Source organism: Osmerus eperlanus, chromosome 1 (assembly GCF_963692335.1).
Source record: "Osmerus eperlanus chromosome 1, fOsmEpe2.1, whole genome shotgun sequence".
NCBI lineage: Eukaryota > Metazoa > Chordata > Actinopteri > Osmeriformes > Osmeridae > Osmerus > Osmerus eperlanus.
The window spans coordinates 11,586,685-11,612,813 of NC_085018.1; the positions used below are offsets into that span (position 1 = coordinate 11,586,685).

General features: G+C 45.8%; 1 protein-coding gene across 1 annotated transcript in view; it reads left to right on the top strand.

Moving 5' to 3' along the window:
• The first annotated feature begins 2,312 nt into the window (after positions 1 to 2,312).
• The window catches only part of LOC134019246 (TOX high mobility group box family member 2-like), a 64,729-nt gene continuing 40,912 nt past the window's right edge, over positions 2,313 to 26,129 (top strand). The window contains 2 exon segments of the mRNA XM_062459939.1: positions 2,313 to 2,451; positions 2,594 to 3,233. Of these exon segments, the coding sequence (XP_062315923.1) occupies positions 3,132 to 3,233 (102 nt within the window). The 5' untranslated portion in view covers positions 2,313 to 2,451; positions 2,594 to 3,131.

Sequence of the window (26,129 nt, forward strand, 5' to 3'; positions counted from 1 at the left end):
TCGCTATTAATGAGTCATTGCTCTAATGGATCTATTGAAGTATTTCCTGTTTACCATTAGACTGTTTGCAGAATTCCAAATGACCGTATATGGAGTCATAGCCAACACAGACTCTGCTGCTGCAATGTTTATATTAGTGGTAGATTAGATCAAAAACAGGTAATATGAATACAACCTTGACAATCTGGTCAAAACTTGCAGAAAATTGATACAAAACCCATGGAAAAATGTCCTCCTAATGTTTAGAAAGTGGCAAAAAATACACTTGACCTTCAGAACTTGGAGAAGCAACTATCAGTCATTGATTTACTTCAGAGTGTGTGCAGTTGAGACGTGCTGTGGTAGACAGTGTGTGTACAGTAGTTTAGACTCGCTGTCCGTAGAGAGTGTGATTAGTTGAGACTGGCTGTAGTGGAGATTGTGTTAGTAGAGACTTACTGTGGTAGAGGACATGGAGCCTGTTCCATGCAGCAGTGGTCTCTGATGCAGCTCAACTTGACAACTTCAGCTTTAATAAACACAGAAGGGACTGATGGTCTCATTATCCTGACGTTAAATAACACTTGTATAACTGCTGCACTTGTTACAGATTAGAGGGTAATGTCTCGGTGTGGTGGGACGTAAGCTACACAAGAGAAGGCTATCCGAGAACATAATTACATGATGCTCCTTGCAGATGTCCGACACTGCAAGAGCCTGTCACTCCATTTCATCACGATCAATTCTTCTCTCCCTTTCAGGAACCGTTTATACATTTTTGAGAACCAACCCCAAAATGTATATTGGAGAAATTCTACAGGCTCTTAACCAACGCTCAGAAATAAACCACTAATAGCTTCTTCAAAACTCGTTGTTCAATCCCTTAATGGACCGCATATCAGTTCTTACTGTTTGCTAATGTCAGCCCTAGCTTCCTCGCAAAGCTCTAAAATGGGACTGTATTAGTTCAGCGAATTGCCTAACTGGCTGTGATTTAAGGTGAACAAAGTTGTTCACGTTTGGGAAGGAGGCTCCATCACCGTTAAAACACACCAAAAAGCATCCCTTTAATGAATGCCATTATCTCCCCCAGTCCTCCTTTTCTTTTTATCTCTCCCCTCTATCTTTTGGATTGTAGAATAATTCCCCGTTCACCCCCTTTCCTTTCTTCTCTCTGTCTGTCACTCTTCTCCCTCCACCCCTTCCTTTTCACCCCCCCCCTCTCTCTCTCACTCACTCTATTTCCATCTCTCGCTCTAACCCAGTATAGGATGCTAGGACACAAGGCTACTACACAAGCACTATACATTCCATTCCCATGAAGCCATTGTTGTCTCTGTGCCAGTTAACCCCTCAGCCTCTCACTAGCTAAGCCAGCCCGAACTGGCATCCAATGGCAGGCTGGAGCAGCATGCCCACAGAGCAACCCATCTGTGCCTGGTATTAAACATGTTCACACCCCAGGGCCAATGCCACCATGCTGAGTAATAGCCATACTGATGGAGGCACAGTCCTGAGGGGGCCAACAAGTCACCCACTGAGATGACAATGACAGTTCAGTTAACACACACACACACACACACAAGTATAGACACACACACACACACATTTTGAATTTGTAGAGATAGCGAGATAAACACTTGGCCATAAGAGATTGGTATTTTGCCTCTCAACTCCTTTGAAAGACTGTCAAAAGCTGTGTTTACTTCCTGTTTTGCCCGTCCTTGTGATTGGGCAGGGTTTGTATGACAGGGTCAGTGAGGAGTTGCTGATGCAGGGGCGTCACCTTATTAAGGCAATGCTTAGATCCACTCCCAAGGTTACTGGCACCCATTCAGAAATGTGCAACGTTTATCCCAAACTGTGACCAGTCTACAGGAAACACCATTCATGACTGGATATGCTCTGAGTATACTCTTTAGAGGTAGCCTACGGTAAGGGTGGTTAAATCTGCTCCGGGTCATGTTCTTGAACGTGCTGAAACGTTTAGTAAATGTTGTTTGATTTAGATCAAGTTAAAGTGGTTAGTCAAAACAGGTGAGGCAGGAATGCCAGCTATCTGGGTAGACAGGTCCCTAACCAGATTCCTCTCCTCATGGTAATCCACAGACAAGTTCCAGAGCTTAATGGGGTGTTTTTCTACTCAGATTCTGAAAGCCTGCAGAGTTGAATTGAAGATAAATTTTTTGGTCTGGGTCTATAGAACCAGTATACCTCTAAATTATCTAGTATTCAGTGCTCCCTTTTTCAGCATCTTCAGATGTCAACGCACTTTCGTGTTTTCCCCCCCCAAAAAAAGATTTACATTTTGAATTATTAGGCCTAGGTTACTTTTCCAGGTTGCTTCAACATTGTCGATTCCTTAATTCGCTGTTCGTTTTTATTTTCTAGGGTTGAAGTTCACTAATCTGTTTAATCTACGTCTAATCATGTTTCAGACTCCAGTAGATGTACAGCTGTACTATGGAAGAGGTATATGGAAGAGGTATATGTAACCTAGCTGTAGCCACTTGTGTCAGTTTTAATTCATTAATTATCTTCAGTCTCTTCAAACCTGAGAGAAAAGAACCAATTTATTTCCTATGTTTTCCCCCGTTCCTGCTCTTATCGGCAGAGGTCGCATGGTATTCGGCGTGGACAGGACCAGTCCTACTCGAAGTGAACGCATGGATAAGCACTCCTACATGACAAAGCGAGCACGGTGTGAGCACGGCTGGAAAATAGAAACAGACGAATGATTTCGGTTACATTTACCAAGCCCACATATGCAATATTAAGGTCGGATTTCTGTTGAACAATTTCAGTTCATGTTATTCAAGATTCTATTTCTGAGGAATTCTTGCTTTCCTTGAAAGTGAACTTTGCACGCATTTTTTCAACTGAGAACACAGACTGCATGTGCATCACTGCTAAAGCTTCGTAGTGCTGAAGTAAGAACACGAGCAAATGACAGGAGACTAATTTAAAGAGACCTCTTTTGTTTCAACCCTTCTGTTTCTTTTTGTTCGTTGGGCAAACGACAGAATCAGAAAAAGAGACAGACCGAAAGAGAAAGAGAGAGATAGAGCGAGAGAGAGGTAGAGACAGAAAGAGAGAGAGAGTCACAGGCTTTGGTGTTCTGCGTTCATGCCGTCAGTCTTGCGGATTCTGAGATGGACGTGAGATTTTATCCAGCTCCCCCTTCAAGCGTGGGTTCATGTACATTACCAACTGACTCCAGTCTCACCTCTCTGGACTATTATCACTCCAACAAGGTAAATTTAAGTATGACTACTTAACTAACAGACTACATAACAATAACTTTGTTACAGCCGGCATATATGGTCTAATACCTGCACCACACAGACTGAGGTGAAGATACAAAATAATGTAATTTCCAGAAATATGTACGTCTGCGCTTTTTTTGCGAAATGAAAAGATGGATTGAAACATGTCATGCACTAGCTTTTTTTAGAAGGATTCTGTTCATGGATTTATTTCTCAACTTTGTTGCATTTGTGTAGTCTCTGGAGCGCTTCTTAGACCCCGAAGTTGCCTTGCGCTATTTAACGCGCAGGTTTTAGTGAGTTTTAGTGTATTTCCCTGTGAAACCTAGCGCTGTTGCCTACACTGTGCATATAGATACGGCGCGCACCAGAACTGCCCCGTGCAGAGCACACTAATTAACGTGTTTCCTCAATGGACAAAAGCCTAAGTTTTCTGGTAAAAAATTGGCTTGACCATAGACCAGCGTTCTAGACATCATACACATCATTTAGTGGCCTATATGGCAAGGTGCTCCAGAGTTTTGCCAACAAGATGTGCGTAATATTTTTTCAGTACGCTATAGGCTATTAGCGTGCATATATAACTAGTTGGAGCTCAATTAAGTGTCATATTCCCTCCCTGTGGTTAGTCTTCAATTAATATTTTAGCACAATGATCTTTGTACTGGTACAGTATTTGTTGAAGAATATCCTAGCTCGATACACATGCATGTAATGAGAACGTATGCCCTTTTTCGCTGGAAAGAGCAACACCATACTATGCAGTTTGTTCTAGAGAAATTATGGAGATTGTTATTTTAATGCAAGAATGCAGTGCATAGAGAGGTTTATAGGAGACGAGTGAACTTTACCCACCACACAATTAGTTAAAATATTAGTTGTTGCCCTATTTAAAGAAACATAACATCCAGCACTTGTCGCTGTTTTTGATTGTATTCAAAACAAGTGATGAAACTTAGAAAATTGCCTTTCTATTCATGACCTAAAAGGCTACTTAAACAGAGATTGCGAATGTATTACGCACTAAACAAACATTCAGCGTGATGTCGCAACATTTTCCAAACATCTCAAAAATCTTCCAAACATAGCTCCTCTTGTTGATTTTCTGCCTGGACATGAATTCATCAAGGACACATTTCTTTCTGCTCACTATGTATACAATGAATCTTATGTTCTCTTAGCAAACTGTTCAGATTAAGACGATTTTATAGCATTACAATCTACAATAACCGCCGGCCATCGCAAATGCACGCACACATTTAAGGACAGGCAGTATTTGGTTTTACTTATGAGATTGTGATTTACTAAAACATGATATGAAACTGTAATTAACACTGTCAATGTACTATCTGAAAGTTCCATACAAACAGGCAAGTCCAATTGAATTATAGAAATATCTATATTTACCTTTGTCTTATTTTATTGTTAGAACAAAATATCTATATTTTTGTGCATATTTTTTTTAAATGTGTATTATATATACTGTGTATACTATATATATATATCATACAGTATAAAATAATAACATATATAGTATATATACTATATATGTTATATATACATCTATGTATACACACATACGATTTCTATATGATCTATCTCTCTCTCTCTCTCTCTCTCTCTCTCTCTCTCTCTATATATATATATATATATATATATATATATATATATATATATATATATACTATTCTATAGGCCACACAAAAGCTGTAATTGCCAAAGGCTTAAATCAAATCTGTGGTCAATGTCAGGGTTATGTAAACATGCAAACTATGTCAGTAAATACTGTACATAGGTGCACTATGTACAGTGCCTGTAGGTGATTGTTATCTGTTGTTGATAAACTAAAACATTGTAGGGTAGACTAATGTATGAACAGCCTAACCACATTTCACATCTGCTGTTAGCTGGTCTCATGAGCTGGAGGTTGCTTAGACGCTGGGTATGCCTCTACACATGTTACAGTGTCTTGGACTCCAGGCTTTTAGCAGAGAACTTCTTGCGTGATTCATTGAGCTTCTGTTTATACGAACGTTGCCAAGCTTAGCAAAATGAGAGGTCGGGTTGCATGGCGAGCATCATGTAGCGTTGTCATTACTGAAGTGATAGCTGTCTACAATGTGCTGTGACACACAATCTCTCATGGGACACCCTTGTGTAATACAACTAAGAATACAGTCTCTGTCCTTAATGACCTTGGCAGGGTTTCCCAGATTCGTTAAGAAGCTCTTAACGCTAAGAGCTTCTTAACGAATCTGGGAAACCCGGCCCTTTTTTGTCAACGTCCACTTACAGATACTGTGGTCTAAGCAAAGGGAGAAAGGAGAAGTTGCTTCTGAAGAGACTGATCTTAGATCTGTTTGTTTTGTGTTCCCGAATCTCAGAGGGTTAGTCTTCAGGGAGGGTTAGCTATTTACTACTTTACTACTGTTCAGTGAAATACAACCTCCAGAGTACATGTTGGATAAACTGGACCATTGCACAGTGTTGCCCACTTGAACAGGAAGTCAAGGAAAGTGGGCTCCAAAGTGTTACTTCCTGGTCACATCCAGTCATTATTATGTATATTGTCCTGCCTCAACGTTTTTTTTCTTTAAACCTCTCTTAAAAAACAAAACTGTGTATCACCTTCATAACCAAGTAGTAGGCTATCAGGATTTGACCATTTTGCTGTGTACTAACACATACTACTGTGGTGTACACCAAACCAAGCTACATATTTACAGTACAGGGATGAAACTAACAAGAAAAGAATATGATATCGCCGCAATGTCAGGGGAAAGCTCTGAGTGAACATCACAGACACACGAAGGAAACAAAGAGACAGATCAATACATCCCAGTACTGAGTCCTCGGGTCCACGATCCTCCAGACTCCATCCAAGTTTCATTTCATCCTGTGTTGTTTTACCGCTTGTATATTCACCGTGAGTCATCTTCACTTTAGCCAGAAATTTCAGCTAATCTATTGAAGCCGTTCTCTATCTTTCCTCGATGAGTGGGATGATTTGTTTGTTCAGCATACACTTGGTACATACCAGCGCTAAAGGCCACCGCTTCACAAATGCATGTGTTAGTGAGGGACTATTTGTCAGAGGCATCATAACTCGTGCATAACCCCAGGCAGAATCATCCCTTCTAGAAAATAAAGTTAGATGAACGGAGCTGCTGTACTTCTTCCCACACTGTCATCCAACATGAACGTGTCAGCTGGGAGATCATTGGAGCTATACTGGATGTTCAAAATGCACCCTGTATGCAAAGTGACTGGTTGTATGACACTATTCTCCTGAAAGGGCAAGCGTTGAACGCACATGTTTGTGTGTGTGTGTGTGTGTGTGTGTGCATGTGCATATCTAATTGGTAATGTGCCTGTAGACAAAATCTATGGAGCATACAATTCAATGGCAATAGCCCCTCAGCTGGTACAATTGTTCCAGTAATTCCTGGAACAATTGTGTGATTAAGATTGATTTCTCTGTCCTCAAATCGCTGTGAAACATTCAAATGGCCTTAAAATAGCTCTGTCCGTGCTGCATACTGTACCACACTCAACGGGGGCTTTCAAACGTTCAAACCATGATATTAATTATGGAATACTGTAATGTATGGTGAGGTCTGAGCCATATAGTTCTTTAGTTCAATCTCTCCTGCCGTGACCTTAGTAGAAATAGAAAATGGATGGTTATTCCAGCAGTACCACTCTCTGTACACAAAAAAAGTTAATTAGGTGGAAGTAAGCGGTCTTGGTTTGACAGGGTGTACTTGGGGTTTTACTGTGTCCATTCATACAATGTGCTGACTGGCCAGTCCAAGCCGGGACGCCTGTTCTCACAGGGAAACTGTTAACCCATGCATACTGTAACGTAGGGAATTCAGAAGAGAGCAGAGCAGAGCACAGCAGAGCAGAAGAGCACCAAAACAGTCACTCTGTTCTCCAGCCCTCCAGCAGGCCCTGGTACATCCATCTCCAATCACTGTCCAACCCAGCACCACAACCCGAATTGAATGAAAACCCCCAAAATAGAAAAGATGCATTTGTTTTTATGGTTTTGCTGTACTGTTCGAAGTGCAGTTCGCCGGGTGTACTCTTAACAAAAGAGGTTCTCAGAGTGAGACCTCTCTCCTGATGTCTTTGTGGAAGTATTTGCCACCTTGGCAGCAATGTCAAAAGACTTCGAAGGTTGAGTCTGCTAGCCGGGAGCTGATTGTGTCTGTGAGTTAATGATAAGTATAGTGTTCTGCTGGCAGGCTAGACGGAGGCCACTTCCTACACAGTTACCCCTGCTGCTTCTACTGCTGGATGAAGGATTTATTAACCTCCTGAGATGTACCTGTCTACACAGTTTTAGGTGGACAAGGAGCAGGAAACTGCAATCATATGCGGTGCTCTCAGCACTCGCACTGAAAGGAGGTTGTCTCTGGTGATGCCATGACATTGAAGATGAATACATCATCAGTTGAACCGTTTTTTTTCTTCTGTTTGTGTATAGGTTGAAGTCCATAGGTTGAAGTTTGTGTGTGGGTGGGGTGGAGGGGGGAGGGGGGTTGGGTGGGGTGGGGTGGGGGTGAGGGAGCAAGAGGGTTCTACAGAATGCTGTCTGTGTTATGCAACCTGCATGAATATGATATAGTGGGATGAACCTCTCAGCTCGGGAGCCGTTGTTGATTCCACACTATTCAAGGTGCTAAAAGAGTCACTAACAATATTACGGTAATGGTTTAAAACAGGTGAGTCCATTTGGAGCCTGCAGTCTTGTGAGAATGACAGTAATGGTGTCACGAATTCAAATGGGGCTTTGTTGTGTATAAAGTGAGTTGACGACATTGGGTTTGGTTTTGTAAATCGATGGATTTCTAGAAGACAACAACATGATCGCCACACTATGTTAAAGAGGTGGAGGAACTCTCTGTGTTTACCATGGTGGCAGACACGGCTCTTACGTAATGCCAAATGACAGCCTGTTCCGTTATGACAAAGATATTCAGGTCGGGAAGTTGATCCCGATCAAAAGCGACTTGTATTCCCAGAACCCTCATGGCCTTCATTGAATGACATTAACCCTAATTATCACGCGTGCTCCCCAAGCCCGGAGCTGCACTGAAGACCCCCCTCTGCTCCTGCTCCATGTTCTCCAGCTCCGAGCCCCCCGCCCCAGCCCTCTAGGAGGGTGGTGTGGCAGAGTGCTTAAAACGATATCCCAGGAATCCACTGGTCCCCTTGTAGCACCCCTCACACCTCTCACCTCCCCTCCCCCCAACAGACACACACGCCCTCGCCCCCCGCCTGTTCTCTCTCTTTCTAGTGCTGCTGCATATTCAGTCCTTGATTGGTTAGGGGATGGGGAGAACGAAAGTGTGTGTGTGTGTGTGTGTGGGGGGGGGGGGTGTTGCTGATGCCGAAAGAAAGAGAAGGGTGGGAGGGGGGTAGAGAGGAGGGGGGAAGAGAGAGCAGGAGGAGTCAAAGAAAGAAGGGGTAGAAATAATGCCGAAGAGAGCGGGAGAAAGAGTGAAAGGTGGATTGAAAATGAATGACAGAAAAGAGAAAGATACTGAGACTGAGGGGGAGTGAAAGGTAGAGAGACAGAGAGAGAGAGAGAGAGAGAGAGAGAGAGAGAGAGAGAGAGAGAGAGAGAGAGAGGGTGTTTTTTTTTGGGGGGGGGTTACTTAATTTTTCAGCCGCTGTGTCTGTAATGTCACTCAGCGATGTGGAAACCAAAATGAGCTGTGCCACCAGATGTGTTCCAGCCCAGATAGTGACTTGAAAGACAAACGTTTATTGTTTTAGTGCACTTGGTGTGGTTCAAACCCAAACTGCATGAAATGCTGATTGATGGATCTCACCAAAGAACGAAAGAGAGGGTGAGAAAAAAGGGAAAGAGGGAGAGAGAGAGAGAAAATCTGTTCAGTGCATTTCATTTAACTATTTCCTCACTCTGCTGAGAAAGGGAACAACCCTTTACAGCATTTCATCGCACCATTGAAACGTTTCACAGAACGACAACCACAGAGTTCTAACAAACCCATACCACCACCTAGAGTGTGACTCGGTTCAGCACCCGTGATCACATCTGGGCGGTTTTTCAAAAACACCATCCGCAGTGATAATACACCTCGGCAGTTAACCATCTTCCTGCCTCTCCGAGACAAAGAAACTTGTGTTGGAGGCCACATCAGCGTCCTCTGCACGCGTTTGGGGTTGCCATTTGTGACAAGTCAGGAAGTTGGAACCCTTGGGTATTTGTTCCGGGTGCTGTAACGGCTGAACGCTGTCGGGGCTTTAGGTCTTTCGCTTCGTCCTTTTCAACCCACAGTTCCACTCGTTTTGCGACGACATAGTCATGTGTTCCGCCTCCCTGTGATGAACCTGTTTGGCTTGATTGACACCGACTTTGTGAAGAAGGAGAGGCATTGACATGGTACTATTTCCGCGCACGATGCTGTACTGCACGAGCCGAAAGCCTTTTGCCGTCAACACACTTTCGCGTTCAATCCATCGCTATCTACCTACTTTGGTTTACTTCTTGTCGTGTCAGATCCAGGTATAATAGATTACTGGCTGTGTACTGTACTCCCTCTGTTGCATTTCCTTAGACGTTTCTGGCCGTGATCGTAAATTGAGGAGAGGAGAGGACAGAACAGAACAGGAGATGAGAGGAGAGGAGGAGGGAAGAAACATGGCCTGACAGACGGGTCAGAGTGTGGAAAGTTTGACATGTCGGGGTCCACAGCGGACACTCTATCTCCAGTGATAATCAGCAGGTTTGGAGGGACGGTGTCGGAGTAGTTATTAGTTCACGAGGCTGATAAGAGAGCAGAGCATGGCTGGCAGAACCCAATCCCACGACCAAGTAACACGGGAAGGATTCAAACAGAAACGGTGTCATTAGGTGTTATTGTACAGCCCTCTAGCCTGTGCCACCATATCCTCAGCAGATATCAGCTAGGAAACTAACAGTTGATTATGACCACATTCTGTTTAGGACATTTTCATTGTGTTCCAGTCCAGCCCTGTCTGTCTTCCAAAGCTCTACCATATATATATATATATATTTATGGGCAGACAGAGTTGGAAGCTGGTATGTGCTCTATTTACTGTCCTCTGCACTGCACTCTCCAGTTCCAGTATCAATGCATTTATTGGACAGTTTCAGTGATCCAGAATCCATAGGATAAATGTGTAGAAAAGTGATAAACAGAGTGTCAGCAGGGTGGAAGAATGCAGCTGCTGGGTGTATTAAGAGAGGTTAGCGAGCCTGGGCAAACAGGAACAGTTGTCTTAGCTTCTTCAGGCACGTCCTGTGCAAACAGAACTGGAGATGGCTGGTTCTCTCTGCTCTGGGCTGGATGGACTAGGGGGGCTCTAGGCTATGCTGAGTACACACACACGCACGCACATTCACGCCGGCTCACACACGCGCGCCAATACATACCCGCTCACCGACGCGCACGCAGGCCGACACCCCCCCCCCCCCCCACACACACACACACACACACAAACAAACACGCTCGCACACATGCTCATATACGCACTCAAACACATGCACGCGGCTCCAGAGCCCCTTTCATGGTGAGTGACCGCTCCACGCCAGAGCGGGGCGATGAGGCGTGAGATGGACTCTCCCCCCGAGCACCGTTCACACCTGCAGACAGCACATCTGTACACATCAAGAGGTCCTGCTACATCAAAAGGCCTTCCTACATCAAGAGGAAATCCTCGGCACATACTCTCCTGCTTCCCTCCCATGTGCCCTGTATGCAGTACGATGACTCCAAGCTGCCCCCAAGCTATAGGGCTTTCCATGTCTGGGTCCCAGCCATGGACTGTAAGTGTCCGTGCCAGTGTGTGGAAGCCTTGCCTATCTCTCTCCAGACCAAGGCTCCTCCAGGCTCTGTTGCCCCTGTACAGTAAAACACCCCTTGGCAACATTTTTGTGTGTGGACGTTTGGAGCGTATTGTCCTTCGAGGAGCTCACAGTTTTGCACAAAGGTTAGTTCGAGTTCAATGTCAAGTTCAAGTTGGGCAAATAAACGGCTTTGAGTAAACGTCCGTCCCTTTGAGAAGCTGTTGATATGAATAGTGATTCTTGCTGGTTTTACTGCTGGTCTCGCTGGTTGGAATGTGATGGTTTTGTTGCGTTGGTCTAGCTGGGACAGCTTGTGTCCCAGCAGACAAACCAGGCGAGCGCTGCCACTCCTGCTTCACTGAGTCTTTGACACAGAGGCATCGGCAGGTAGCCGTGCTCTCTGGGAGGAACTCTGGTGGCCCACGGTGGGCTCCCTGACAGGCCCTAAAAGTCCACGGGCAGACACAGAATGAATTGATGCATTGGAGTGATTGGAGTGACGACAAATTGCGCAACTAAGTTGTTATTCAGTGTTCCATTTCTTTGCATGTGTGCCTTTCCTCAGGAAATTCAGTTCTAATTGATCCGGTAAATTATTTTCTGGAGCCTGAGTGCGTTCACTGTCTTGTCATCTTTGCACCATGCTGTTCGCAGGAACTAAATACACCTCTTGAAAGGGCTTGAGGGGAGTTGATCTCATGCCTCCCACAGTACTCAATAGCCTCAGGACCTAATGATAAGGGGTGCATATCTGTCTACTCTGCTGCTAGCCTAAATGTCTCTTAATTCCTTAATTACCCACTGGTAGATTAAGGGGTTAGTGTTTCTCCTAGAGCTGTAAAAAAAAAAGAAGGATATACTGCAAGCGCTTTGCCAACATGCTCAATTATTGGTTTTGTCAAAGACTTCTAGATCTTTCAGACTTCCTAGATGAATGCAAAGCACTGCCCCGCCGTCAGTTATGATGGAGAGGGTAGCCAGCCTGGCAGATACAGTGGGAGAAATGTTTTGAGAAGAAGATTTGTTTTGAAACTGTCAGTGGGGTCAGAGGGAGTTATGTTAGTAATTACTGATTTTTTTTCACTTGTTTGTACTGAAATATTACCTCTTGGCACCTCAAGCTGTTGTTTAGCAAGCAGGATATCACACAGATAAAACCTGAAGATGGACTGAAATGAAGTGAAATGTTTTCTGATGACGGCTGTGTTTATTTCTGGACGTGGCCCCTCTTCTTAAACACAGTCGTGCTGGATAACAAGCCCCCATCAAAAATCAGGCTTTTCTTGGCCAGGGCTGGCACATGTTAACACCCTGTCTTCATATCATTTTAATGGAGATTGAAGAGTCTTTATCAGAATGTTTTGATGAAGTTAGAAGTTGGCCGATGTTGCCCTGTCTTCCTCACATGGTTCTCTTTACGTTTCGAACAAACATGGCGCTTGGAAATGTTTCAATGAATATGGGAAAGTCAAGATAGTTATCAACATAATCAAAATGCAGAGAAGATTAATCGGTGTATACACCGTCAAGCTTGTGAGCGTTTGTTTTCTCATTCAATTGCTTTGGTTGAAAGCCAAGCCAACATGAGAACGTATTCCTTTCCTGTCAAAGAAGAACGTATAGATTGAAAAAAGAATGCTACTAATAAAAAACTACTTTAAAGAAAACTTGAGGGAAAGTCAGTAGAATATTTATAATACAGCTCCCATAGTGCAGTTGAAATGAGTTTCGAGGTGAGTTATACTCTGTGGTTTCCCCTTTGACATTTCAAAGGTATGCAGCTTTTGAACCATGGATTTACTGTAATCTGTTTTTTCTATTATTGATGTGTGGTGTAGTTATAAACTATAATGGGCTTCTCAGCATACTTCTAGCCCTGTCGCATGTGAAACCATGTGGCCATGTTGCAGAAGAGACTTTGTTATAGTGTTTAAATATAGGCACATGTAAACCGTAGCTTGAGCTCCACTCTTCATGTGAAACTGCAGTGCTGTTCATCTCCTCTCTCGTTCTCTCTCTTTGTTTTCTGTGCAAACCTATCCATACAGTCTACTGAGGAAGGGCCCGAGACGTCCTGTCCATCCACGTCATTTAAAAGTAATGACAACCCGGATAAAATGAAAAACCTTGCCATTTATAATAGCAGGGGGCTCTTCTAGCTTAAAGTATAGGCTTTGTCTAGCAAGAACATTCAGGTCATATCTATAGAGTGTCTGGAAGTGAACTGTGTTCCCAGATAGACTCAGGAATTTTAAGAGGGGCTCACACTGCAGTTAGAACTAGTAAACTATATGATCTGTATAAACCACATGCAAGCGTACTACACTGCAGCACATAAACGCGAGTGTACAGATCCAAATACGACCGGCCGTGCAGTGTAGCCCATAATAAGACAAGATGAATATTCAATACGACATCAAAAATATTTTTGGTGCCCAGAAAGGACAAGTTGTTATTTGAACGTGAGCTACAGAGATACATGTCAGAGAGTTCCAGGCGGTTTTGTAGTTTCCTTAAATTCACGAGTTTTTTTGACTTTCGTTTTTTTCGGGCCGATCCAAGGCCGTGGCAGAAAACACCAGCAGCGGTTCAGTCTCAACCACCTTTGCTGTGTGAAAATGGCCTCATAATGGCAGGACCGGAGAAGGTCACCGCCAGTGGTCACACGTGTATGAGATAAGGAGCAGAAACATTCAAAGCCACCCCTATTCCACCAGCGGCTGCTGATCTGTAAATGAATCAACTGCAGTCGTTCTGACCAGATCAGCTCTGCATGGGGCTGGAGCATCTTCTTCCTGTACATGCCCTGTCAAATCAACTTAGACTCTTACCAGTTCTATTTTAGTGTTAGTTGCACAGTTGGACGTTGGAGGCATTGCTACTTCTCTGAGTTACTTAGAGGGATTACATCCCTTGAGAGGAGCGTCCAGCTACACTGGGAATCCATCCTTTGGCTATGGGGTTGTAGCAAAACACCAACGGAATACATCAACACTATGGAGGAAATGAGTGTGAAGCTAATTGGTCGATTTATTTGTTTCTCAGCTCTATGTTTCATGCTTTTTAATCCCTGTATGTAACACTGGCAATTTACTCAATTATGATTCACACAGTGCTTGTTTGGTTCATCAGCAGTTGCCATTAACTAATACGCTGCTGTTTTGCGATTAATGAACGGAAAGGGGGGCTTCGGAGCTGTAGTTTACACATCTGAACTGAAGTGGTCCTGTCCTTCCTCTCTGTCCTCTCTGTCCTCTCTGTCCTCTCTCTCTCTCTCTCTCTCTCTCTCTCTCTCTCTCTCTCTCTCTCTCTCTCTCTCTCTCTCTCTCTCTCTCTCTCCCTCTCCCTCTCTCTATGTCTTCCTCTCTCTCGCTCTCTTTCTCTCTTCCTCTCTCTCTCCCTCTCCCTCTCTCTGCCTTCCTCTCTTTTCATCACAGTCAGACCTAATGTAATCCAAGGAGCACATGGCCAAAGCCTGCTAAGTGAATCCAAGCCTGCATGTGTATCAGTAGAACCCCGACTCCCTCACTCTCCTCAATGGAGCAGCGAGGCCCATGCCAATAGCCTTCAGGGTATAGATTATGTGCCATAAAGCTTTCATGTGTTTCCTCGCCTGTATTAAACACAAGCTCACATCTCAATAAGATTAAGGTTTCGTTTCTTTTTTGTGGCTTTGTGCGCCCTGCCAGATACACTTACACAAAAGGCGTGTTTATGTATAGGGTTGGGATAATGGTACTGCACTGATGTGAACACAGTCTCATAATCGGTTCTTTTCATCTCAACCAGAGAGAGAGAAAGAGGGAGAAATAAAGAGGAAGGAAGAGACGAGAGAGAGAGAGAGAGAGAGAGAGAGAGAGAGAGAGAGAGAGAGAGAGAGAGAGAGAGAAAGAGAGAGAGAGAGAGAGAGAGAGAGAGAGAGAGAGAGAGAGAGAGAGAGAGAGAGAGAGAGAGAGAGAGAGAGAGAGAGAGAGAGAGAGAAAGGGAGAGAGACAAGCCGCAGTGCAAAAGCTGAGGTGTTTGAACACGAAAAGTAAGTTCTGTGGAACTATTGTGTATAAAGTACTGTAGCACCTCCCTCAGCATGGGGTGGCAGTTGTGGTGGCCACTGAGGGCCAGCAGGACACAACTCTGTCACCACAGCAGCCAAACTGACAGCCGAGTACTCCATCCACACCTCTGGAACCGGGGCTGTCGTCCTATGTGCGGCTATGATGGAAACGCAGATGTTGGGCCCAGCAGAACAGTGGAGGCAGGTGTGTGTACGGTGTCCTCTCACCCTGGCCATTAACGGGTCTTTTCAAAGGACCAGGTCACCACCTTTCGGTTACAGTATGTCCATGGATGAGGCCCTGGGGTGCTCTGATACTGGGTGAAACCCAATGTTCGTGTGTTTAGTTCCCCCCCCCCCCCCGGCCTGCGTAATTCATGGGACCTTTAGCATGCTATCGCTAGGCTGCTAGGCAAATACCAGGCAGCATAAAGGAGACAAGGCGGTAAACAGGATTCATGCATGGTAAGGTGAAGGCTGAGCTAATTGAGGATTATTAGGTAATAGCTGGTGGGGGTGGTGGAACAAGCCCTCCCTCCTTCTCAAAGCATCTTCACTCTCTCATTCTCTTTTTCTCTCTCTCTCTGTATCTTTGTCTCTCTCTCATACCACACGCGCACTCTCTCCCCGTCACTTTCCTCTGTTTTACTTGCTTTCCTCTCTATTCTAGCTGATTCTCATCAGACAATATTGGTTGCAGTGGCAGAATTAAGTGGCCATGACAACATTTTCAGCTGCTCCAGCTGTCACAGATTTATTGAGTTATTGCTGTAAAGTAATCTTCTGTGATTAAAAATGCAAATTTTCCTAAATCATTTGCAAGTTTACATATGTTTTTTTTAATTAGCTGGTTTAATTACACGGAAAATGAAACGAGCTTAGTAGCCAGTTGCCTTTCCCTGTCAAATACTGATGGCTTTATGATGCATAGTTATTGTGCATAACTGGACTGAAATGGCAGACCTTTGGAGTTTTATCATATAGCCTTAACAGCAGTAGGTAGCAGCTGTTGTTTTTATTTGGTCATATATTCTTTGAAATAGATATTTTGCTATGTTAGTCCTCTAGAGTTCCTTCTAGATTTTACTTTGAAAGTAGCATTTCAAAATAAGAATGCCTTGCCAATGTTAGTGATTTGTGTCGTCATTTGTTTAGAAGAATTTCATTTCATTGTGCTGTGCAGCATTTTCAAAGCTCATTTTATTATTCTATCAGGGTTTGATGTTTTCATTTGCATGAACCACAATGACAATCCTGTCATTGGACAGATTAGCATTCTTTAGGATAACATACTGAGTAACTCTGAAAATGTCAATGATACATTTTGTATTGCATGGTTATTCCACCAGTTTCCAAGTCGCATATCTTAGCTCCATATATAGTGCCCTCCATAAACTGTTTTACTTTAATGTTACTGTATACGTAATTTAAGCAATGACATAAAAAATGGTAGTGTCGAAATCAGACCACCTATCACTTGATCTTCACTTGGTGCGTTTGGCTGTGCAAAGGACACCCAGAGTCCTACAGCCCCCAGATCCCAGCAAATTAAAAGACAGCTTTGTAGAACTTGGATCTCTTCCAGAATGTTCCATGTCACCATCAAATTTAATCACCCCCCCCCCCACCAATTTCTTCCTAAGGATCAGCTACTTTTCTGTTGACTGGTATAGGTAAGGATATGTGAGTGAATGAGCTGGATGTATTTTTCTTCGAAGGGCGGATCTTAGAGCCTGCGGCCCTCCAGATGTCCCAGACATAACAGAGTCTTGTAAGCTCAGAGGCTGGGGCCTAAATGGGTCACTCTCTACAATATCACACAGCCCACACAATGACCCCACTGTTCTCCTGATATTAAAACACACCAGGTGGCTCCCTCTCAAAGTCATGGCCAAATAAATACGAGCTCTGCACACACACACACACACACACACACACACACACGTATATACACATGCACACACACACACACACACACACACACACACACACACACACACACACACACACACACACACACACTCAGACACACACTCATGCGCATGCACGCGCACGCAGCATGCATGCATGCATGAATTTACACACATATATACACACACACATACACACACTGAAATTTAAAGTAGAGGTGTGCCAATATCTCACTTGTTATAAAATCAGAAATGCTTATTTAAAGTAGGGACTCCAAACCCCTTTTAACATGTGGATGTTTCACCAAACCGCTCAAATTCTGCCAACGGCAGCTTTAAAAAAAAAGCCCTGCTTATTTGTTCAAAGCTATTGAATGGAATTTTTCTCTCAGACATAAATTGAAGTATCCAAGATGCATCACCTTTCATATACTGCATGGCACAAATGCATTTTTCATTGATCAAAAAAATCCCCTATTTGGGGCCAGTATCAGAGGTTACAGTTGGATGAATAAAGCATACACCGTGAGCTCTGGAGCTCTGCGGAGGAGAGTGAAGCAGAGGCACTTCAGTGATTTCTGATCTATGCTTTGATTACAGCCTTTCCATCCCATTGAAGACAGGCTCTGTTTACCATCCTCACGTGAACCGTCCTCGCGCGGCCGTGTGCATGTCTCCAGGTCCACGCACACGTATGCACATGTTAAGACACGCGCCCAAACACACACACACACACACATGTGCGCGCACACACACTGATTGAGAGATAAAGTGGAGAAAGGTTCTCTTAGTCGACTGTGCAGGTTCCGCCTGCACCTTGGCAAGCAATCAATACCATTTACCTTTAGCCTTCAGGAAGTTGGGAAATCTAATATCGATGTTCATCATTGCACAAAGAACTGCACAAAAGTGGAGGCCCCGATGGCCAAGAAAAAAACTGGACCGCCTCCATTTTGGTGGCATCATTGTGCGAAGGATCAAACCACTGTCTCATTCTAATGTCGCGGAAGCAAGTGCTCTCAAGGACTGCTTCGATGGCCGTGCCTTAATTAGACCTGGTCTATGTGGGGCGTAACCTTCAGGTTTAGACATCAGGCCGCTTCATCAGTCCAGGTTCTCTAAGTGCATGTTCTAATAACAGGGAGGGAGTGTTCCAGCCTCCCTGTAATGCAGAACAGCAGTCTTCCTTTATGTGCCATTAGTGTATTCAGCTCCTATTGATCCAGGTGCATTTGTAAACCATGTACATGGCTAGAGAAGTTCCCTTCCAGTGTCATGATATCCTCTCCCCTTTGCTCGCCCTCTTACTCTTTTGTTGCTCTCTCTCTCTCTCTCTCTCTCTTTCTCTCTCTCTCTCTCTCTCTCTCTCTCTCTCTCTCTCTCTCTCTCTCTCTCTCTCTGTCTCTCTCTCTCTCTCTCTCTCTCTCTCTCCCCCTCTCTCCCCCTCTCTCTCTCTCTCTCTCTCTCCCTCTCCTGTCTTTGAAAGAGCCGTCGTTCGTCGTCGTACCATGCAGTCATTCAGTCAGACAAAGACGAGTAGCGGGACTGATCATTTTTTTGGACAGCGGCTGAACTTCAGAACGCCTCAGCGCTGCCAAAGGTCTCAAATTAACACCCGACGCAACCTGATGTTCAGCCCACCCTAAAGCAAAGGGCGACGCGGCAGCGGCACATTTGAATATGAACGGCTCCCGCGAAAAGGTCACGACCCATAAAAAAAGGGAGCCGCTCGTCTGCTGTGGGAGAGAAATGTCAAAGTGAGAATGGCAGGAAGTATGTTAGTGACAAGGAAAAAGCTGCCACTGGTTTTCTGGAGGCACGGCGAGTAAAAATAGGGCATTGGGCAAGAAGGCAGGAAGCCATCAGACTGTGGCCTCTTGTAGGAATTTCTTCTGGAGACCAGAGATAAGGAACTTAACTCTCTCCTGTCTGAATACAGTTCGACTTCAACATGCAGGCGGTTCTGTTTGTTACATATGGAATGATAGAGCAGAGCCCACATGAGGAGTCTTATCAGTGATTTCTACGTTTTTCTGTTCTAATGGCAATGCCTACTACACTGGATGTTCTAGAAGGGCCTAGTGTATGATAACTGCTTTTACAGTAATTTAGGGTTTGTGTTGGACGGCATTTACAGGATGTAGTACTGTAAATGTAGAATTATACTGTAATTCTGTGCAGGATCCCGCTCCACCAACACAGAAAGCATGCCGACGTGCACACACACACACACACACACACAGACACACACACACACATACACACACACACACACACACACACACCCACACACCCTCACACACACACACATACAAACGCACACTGAGGTAATGGCTGGGGATGGAAAGTACCACCGCTAAGGGCCAGTGCTTTCTCAGGTTAGTGGAGGTTGGACAATAAACACAAGCTTATCAGAGTGTGGACAGAGCTTCCCAACTGATAGTATAGCACTGAGGCCAGGAGAAAGATGTCACCATGCCAAGTTTTGGCTAACATTGTCATAAATGTAATGAGGACCCTGGAATGAGTCTGAAAAACCTTTCAACCATCAACTAAATAGTGATTAAGTATCCCCTGACTGACTCGGACATAAAATGGTGTTGGGTATTCTAGAACATACTAAAGTACTAGCTCTAACTGTAAACTGCATAGTATTTGAGTGACGATGTGAATACAGATGACATCAGTATTGCGTAAAGTAAAGAGAGTGAAACGGTTCTGTGTCTGACCTTGTTGTGTCCAGTCCATGTCACATCGAGGACAAAGACTTCCTTCAAGCAAACCTGCGACGAGAAAAATAACCTCTCTTTTTCTCTCAATTTTTCTCCAGCTCTCCCCCCCCCCCCTCTCTCTCTCTCTCTCTCTCTCGCTCTCTCTCTCTCATGGTCACTCTCTAAGTGATTGCTACATTTCATCTCATGCCGAATCGCCCGTAGGCCCGCAGAGCTATCATTATGCAAATGAGGGCAATTCAATTTCAGTTGGTCAGAGGGGGAATTTCTAATTAGGATAACGATGAGGAGGGTGGGTTGGGGACGAAGGGGAGGCCGATGGGAGAGGGGGCCATCCATTGATTGAAACACCAGCATGACACTGTTGCTATCCTATTGGCTCCAATGCCCTGGAGGATCAGATGACAGCGTCATCCCGGGGGAGACCGACAATTCGTCCGTCCCCTCGTCTCCCACCCTCTGATCTGAGAACACAGAGATCTGGGGCCTCTCCCTCGCACCCGCACAGATCATGTGATCTGAGAACACAGAGATCTGGGGCCTCTCCCTCGCACCCGCACAGATCATGTGATCTGAGAACACAGAGATCTGGGGCCTCTCCCTCGCACCCGCACAGATCATGTGATCTGAGAACACAGAGATCTGGGGCCTCTCCCTCACAGATCATGTGATCTGAGAACACAGAGATCTGGGGCCTCGCACCCGCACAGATCATGTGATCTGAGAACACAGAGATCTGGGGCCTCGCACCCGCACAGATCATGTGATCTGAGAACACAGAGATCTGGGGCCTCTCCCTCGCACCCACACAGATCATGTGATCTGAGAACACAGAGATCTGGGGCCTCTCCCTCGCACCCGCACAGATCATGTGATCTGAGAACACAGAGATCTGGGGCCTCTCCCTCACAGATCATGTGATCTGAGAACACAGAGATCTGGGGCCTCTCCCTCACACCCGCACAGATCATGTGATCTGAGAACACAGAGATCTGGGGCCTCTCCCTCACAGATCATGTGATCTGAGAACACAGAGATCTGGGGCCTCTCCCTCACAGATCATGTGATCTGAGAACACAGAGATCTGGGGCCTCTCCCTCACACCCGCACAGATCATGTGATCTGAGAACACAGAGATCTGGGGCCTCGCACCCGCACAGATCATGTGATCTGAGAACACAGAGATCTGGGGCCTCGCACCCGCACAGATCATGTGATCTGAGAACACAGAGATCTGGGGCCTCTCCCTCGCACCCACACAGATCATGTGATCTGAGAACACAGAGATCTGGGGCCTCTCCCTCGCACCCGCACAGATCATGTGATCTGAGAACACAGAGATCTGGGGCCTCGCACCCGCACAGATCATGTGATCTGAGAACACAGAGATCTGGGGCCTCGCACCCGCACAGATCATGTGATCTGAGAACACAGAGATCTGGGGCCTCTCCCTCGCACCCACACAGATCATGTGATCTGAGAACACAGAGATCTGGGGCCTCTCCCTCGCACCCGCACAGATCATGTGATCTGAGAACACAGAGATCTGGGGCCTCGCACCCGCACAGATCATGTGATCTGAGAACACAGAGATCTGGGGCCTCTCCCTCGCACCCACACAGATCATGTGATCTGAGAACACAGAGATCTGGGGCCTCTCCCTCGCACCCACACAGATCAGAGACGGGGGACAGTGCCCAGCCGTGCGTGGACAGTCTCACCCCCCCTACCCTTGGGGGATCTGACCCGGGGTCGGTATCTCTGCGTCGACACGTCGTGAATCGCACAGGGGCCACACGTGTGTGGGGGGGATCGCTGTCCAGTTTGTTTCCAAGGTCGTTACTGGAACTCTCAGTCGACTTCCCCCCAGAGCCCCTGCGTCCGGATTAGAAGACAGAACGCTCGTCTGTAATCTGGGTCTGGATGACGAGGAATGAACCCCCCCCCCCCCAGACGATTTGCAGGGCTGGCTTAGTCACAGCTGGTTTCGCAGGTTAGTCTCTCAGGAGGCAGGGTGGCACTGTCAGGCCTCCCCTCTGACTGACTGCTTTTCCAATTCATTTTGCGATCAATAGAAGGAAAAGAATATCCAAGTGATGAAGCAATGCGTGTGTGTGGTTCTGTATTCAGAGGGGACAGGGTGTTCCCAGCAGGGGAAAGGAAGGGGAGAAAGAGTCTCTGGCAGCAATCCAAATGACATCTTAGCTTTTGCGGTCTAAACAGTTTCTTTTTGATTAAGTGAACGTGTGCTCTCTGGCTGTGCACGAGAGCCAGGATTAAGGCCAAGTGTTGTTTGCCTGTCGTGTGTGTGGGTGTGTATGTTCTCTTATAGATGTGATTGATCTGTTGCAGGACGATACTGTATGTGTTCACCTTGCACATACATACATACTCGCGTAGATGTGTGCGTGAGTGAGGTGTGTACGTGTTTTTGCATGAGGTACACAAACATACACGCGCACGCACACGCACACACACACACACACACAGTGTTGACAATACAGCTGAGCTCAGCAATTCACTGTCGTCTTGTCAGATGTTCTGTCAGCAGAGAAGATTTCCATTCGGAATCGCCATAACAATGCCATCTGAAACCAAATCACCACAGCGTTTAGTCACCTTGTCAGAAAGTCAGGTTGAAAAATACAATTAAAACGTGTTTATTTCACTTTTCCCCCATAAAAAAAAAAACTTAAGTGCTCAAAGAATAATCTTTGCGCCATTTCTTTAAAAAAGGGTCTTCAAATAATACAACAAAAAATCCTTCCTGGCTTAACCAATTTTACACCCATCTTCACTCCCTATGAAACATAGAAGATAAACTAGCCATCTGTTCTTCCATCTGTCTGTCCATCCTTCTGTCCATCCTTCTGTGACAGGTATTGGGCTGTCTACTGTGACAGAGGTACACCATGCATGTAATTGGCCTACATTATCTACCTTGACAAGAGGCTCTCCGCTGCGAGTCCCACAATGTCGGAGATAAAAACGAAAAGCCGTGATTCAGACACAGGTGTGTTTTTCGGAACAGAAATCATCTGTGGTTAAATTACTGCTTCTAACTTTGATCTGCCGTACATATCCGCTGAGCGCTCAACGGCTTATTCATTTCGAACGGCTACAGTAATGTATGTGGTCTTACAGTATGGTATGTTTCGGTAAAAAAAAAATACCAGAGTGGTGCCGGATTTAGGAGTGTGGTGTTACTGGCAGTGTACAGTACACCTCAGCTCTGCAGCTGCCACGGTACTGTCGTGGCACCCAACACACCCTCCTCATGTGACAGGCCCCTGGTACCCCAGCTAGCTCAGCTGAAAGCTTTAGCTCGTCTGTCCCAATCAGACAGGGCCCTAGCGTGCTTTTACAGATGGGGGGAGAGGGAGAAAGAGACAGGGGGGGGGGGGGTGAAAGAGACAGAGAAACGATGAGCACCTGCTGTATTTTGCACATGCCCTAAAATGTACATTGTTTTGAGAAAAAGTGTCTGCTAAATTGAAAACTGGTCAAATGTAAGGAGAGACAGACAGAGAGAGAGAGAGAGAGAGAGAGAGAGAGAGAGACAGAGAGAGAAAGAGGGAGAGGGAGAGGGAGAGAGAGAGAGCTGATGTCATGGCCCTATTTACTGGGCGGTATCCACGGCAGCTGTCTCCCATAGTGCAAGACAGTAAATCACACCCAGTCCTGACTGATGGATCAACACACAGTGAAACTATGGGAGACATGTAAACAGAGACATGGCAGAAAAAAGGGGACGTGGCTCAGAGGCTGATAGGATGGAGGTCAAGGGGGGTTGGGGGGGAGGGGTGATTGCCACTGCAGCGTTCAATATATGCATGACAGGTGTGCACACACACACACACGCAGACACACACTCACACGTACACGCACACTTCCACAGCTTCGACGTAGCTTTTAGGCCAAAGGTACGATGTCACATCTATTCTGAGAAATCCCCTTCACTCTTGTATTGTTCGTCCCAGTTTTTACAGTACGGCGTCGTGTTGGCTTGAGTTCAAATCAGTGGAGCCCACCACTGCTAGAACACCACATGTTTGCTGCTGGAGGCAACACTGATTTGTGCGTGTCTCTCTCTGTGTGTGTGTGTGTGTGTGTGTGTGTGTGTGTGTGTGCGGGTATGTTATCATAACCTTCCACACCTGGGAGGAATTCTCCTGTTGAGCTTCTCATCAGCCTCTAAATAGCAGCATTACAGGTCCAGTCAGTCAGCCCAGGAATCTGCCAGAGACATGCTTAGTTACTGACTGATATGTTTATGGGAGTTACACTAGATAACAAAGGCAGCCGTTCTCATATAGGTTTACCCTTAGTCTCTGTCACTGCCCTTCTGGCTCCAGGTCCCACTGCCCCGAGTACATACTGCATGTGTTCACCTCCCTTCACAGAGTACATACTGCATGTGTTCACCTCCCTTCACTGAGTACATACTGCATGTGTTCACCTCCCGTCACTGAGTACATACTGCATGTGTTCACCTCCCGTCACTGAGTACATACTGCATGTGTTCACCTCCCGTCACCGAGTACATACTGCATGTGTTCACCTCCCTTCACAGAGTACATACTGCATGTGTTCACCTCCCTTCACTGAGTACATACTGCATGTGTTCACCTCCCGTCACTGAGTACATACTGCATGTGTTCACCTCCCGTCACCGAGTACATACTGCATGTGTTCACCTCCCTTCACAGAGTACATACTGCATGTGTTCACCTCCCTTCACAGAGTACATACTGCATGTGTTCACCTCCCTTCACCGAGTACATACTGCATGTGTTCACCTCCCTTCACAGAGTACATACTGCATGTGTTCACCTCCCTTCACAGAGTACATACTGCATGTGTTCACCTCCCTTCACAGAGTACATACTGCATGTGTTCACCTCCCTTCACCGAGTACATACTGCATGTGTTCACCTCCCTTCACCGAGTACATACTGCATGTGTTCACCTCCCTTCACCGAGTACATACTGCACATGTGTTCACCTCCCTTCACAGAGAAGGAGGACACGTGTTAGGATCGTGTGCTTTCATCAATCCTATACTATAACTGGGGTGTGTGAATGTCTGTGTGTGTATGTGTGTGTGTGGGGAGGGGGGGAGGGTGCATGGATGGCTGTAGCATTGGGACATAGTGTGTGCCTTAAATCCTCAACAACATGAATGAGGTATGGTGTTGGTGACATAGTAAACCGCAGAAGAATTGTTCAGTCTTTCAAGCTCTTGATATTTCAGACCACCACCATCACAGTGATATGCAATATGTTTATGCAATCAGACTGAGTGCCCAGGCTCTTTGCAGCCTTGTGCAGGGCTTCTCATCTTTCCCATAAGCCATGGATTGGCTTTGCCATTTGTAATTGGAGTACAGTAATATTGGATAAGATCTACACCCCCAAACCCGCCCTACAAGTTGCTTTCTGCAGTGCGTGTGTGTGCGTGCGTGACTATGTGCCTGCCTGTCTGCGTGAGTAAGCCAAGGAGGGAGTCAAGTGAGGGAGGGAGCGAGTGAGCGAGAGAGGGAAGGAGGGAGGGAGGGAGCGAGGAGAAGGAGGGAGTGATTGAGCGAGAGAGGGAAGGAGGGAGGGAGTGAGGGAGCGAGAGAGGGAAGGAGGGAGGGATTGCGTGAGGGAGTGAGCAAGTGAATTAGTGGTTGAGCGAAGGAGTAAGCAGTCGAGTGAGTGAGCGAGTGAGTGAAGGAGTGATTGAGTTTCTACATAGGCCATTCAAGCCCGCCGCATTCCTGTCATTGGTGGAGCCCACACTACAGCATGCAGTCCTTTCTGCTAATCTGGGAAGAATGTTCACTGGAGACACACATGTGTTCCATTAAACCCCCGATCTCTGTAAATAATATAACATGCGACAGCTAGCTAGCGTTACAGCTAACAATACCCTTGTGCTCAGGGCTGTGCAGGCCTGTAAAGGCAAGTGCCAGTGATATCCCAGAAGTAGACATACTGTAGCCTTGTCACTTTCCAGAAGAAACACGAAGACGAAGTGGCTTGTTTGCTCCATATCACCCCAAGTATATACGGCACCGCGCTGTGTTAGAGTCAACACAGACACACAAACGCACACACACACACACACACTCTTGTAACCACACACCACAACTGCTGATAAGATACAGTACGGTACAGTCGCATAGAACGCAACAGAACAGGATGGCAGGCTGTGGCTCCAGCCAGACCCCCACCCCCGATTGTTATAGTTCCATGTCCTAACCTTCGCCATTGGTCCCCTGTGTTTGTTCTAACGCTGAGTGCCTGTGTACACTGATTGGCTGAGCCCGGCCAGATTGCTAAATGAAGTGACAGGGGTCA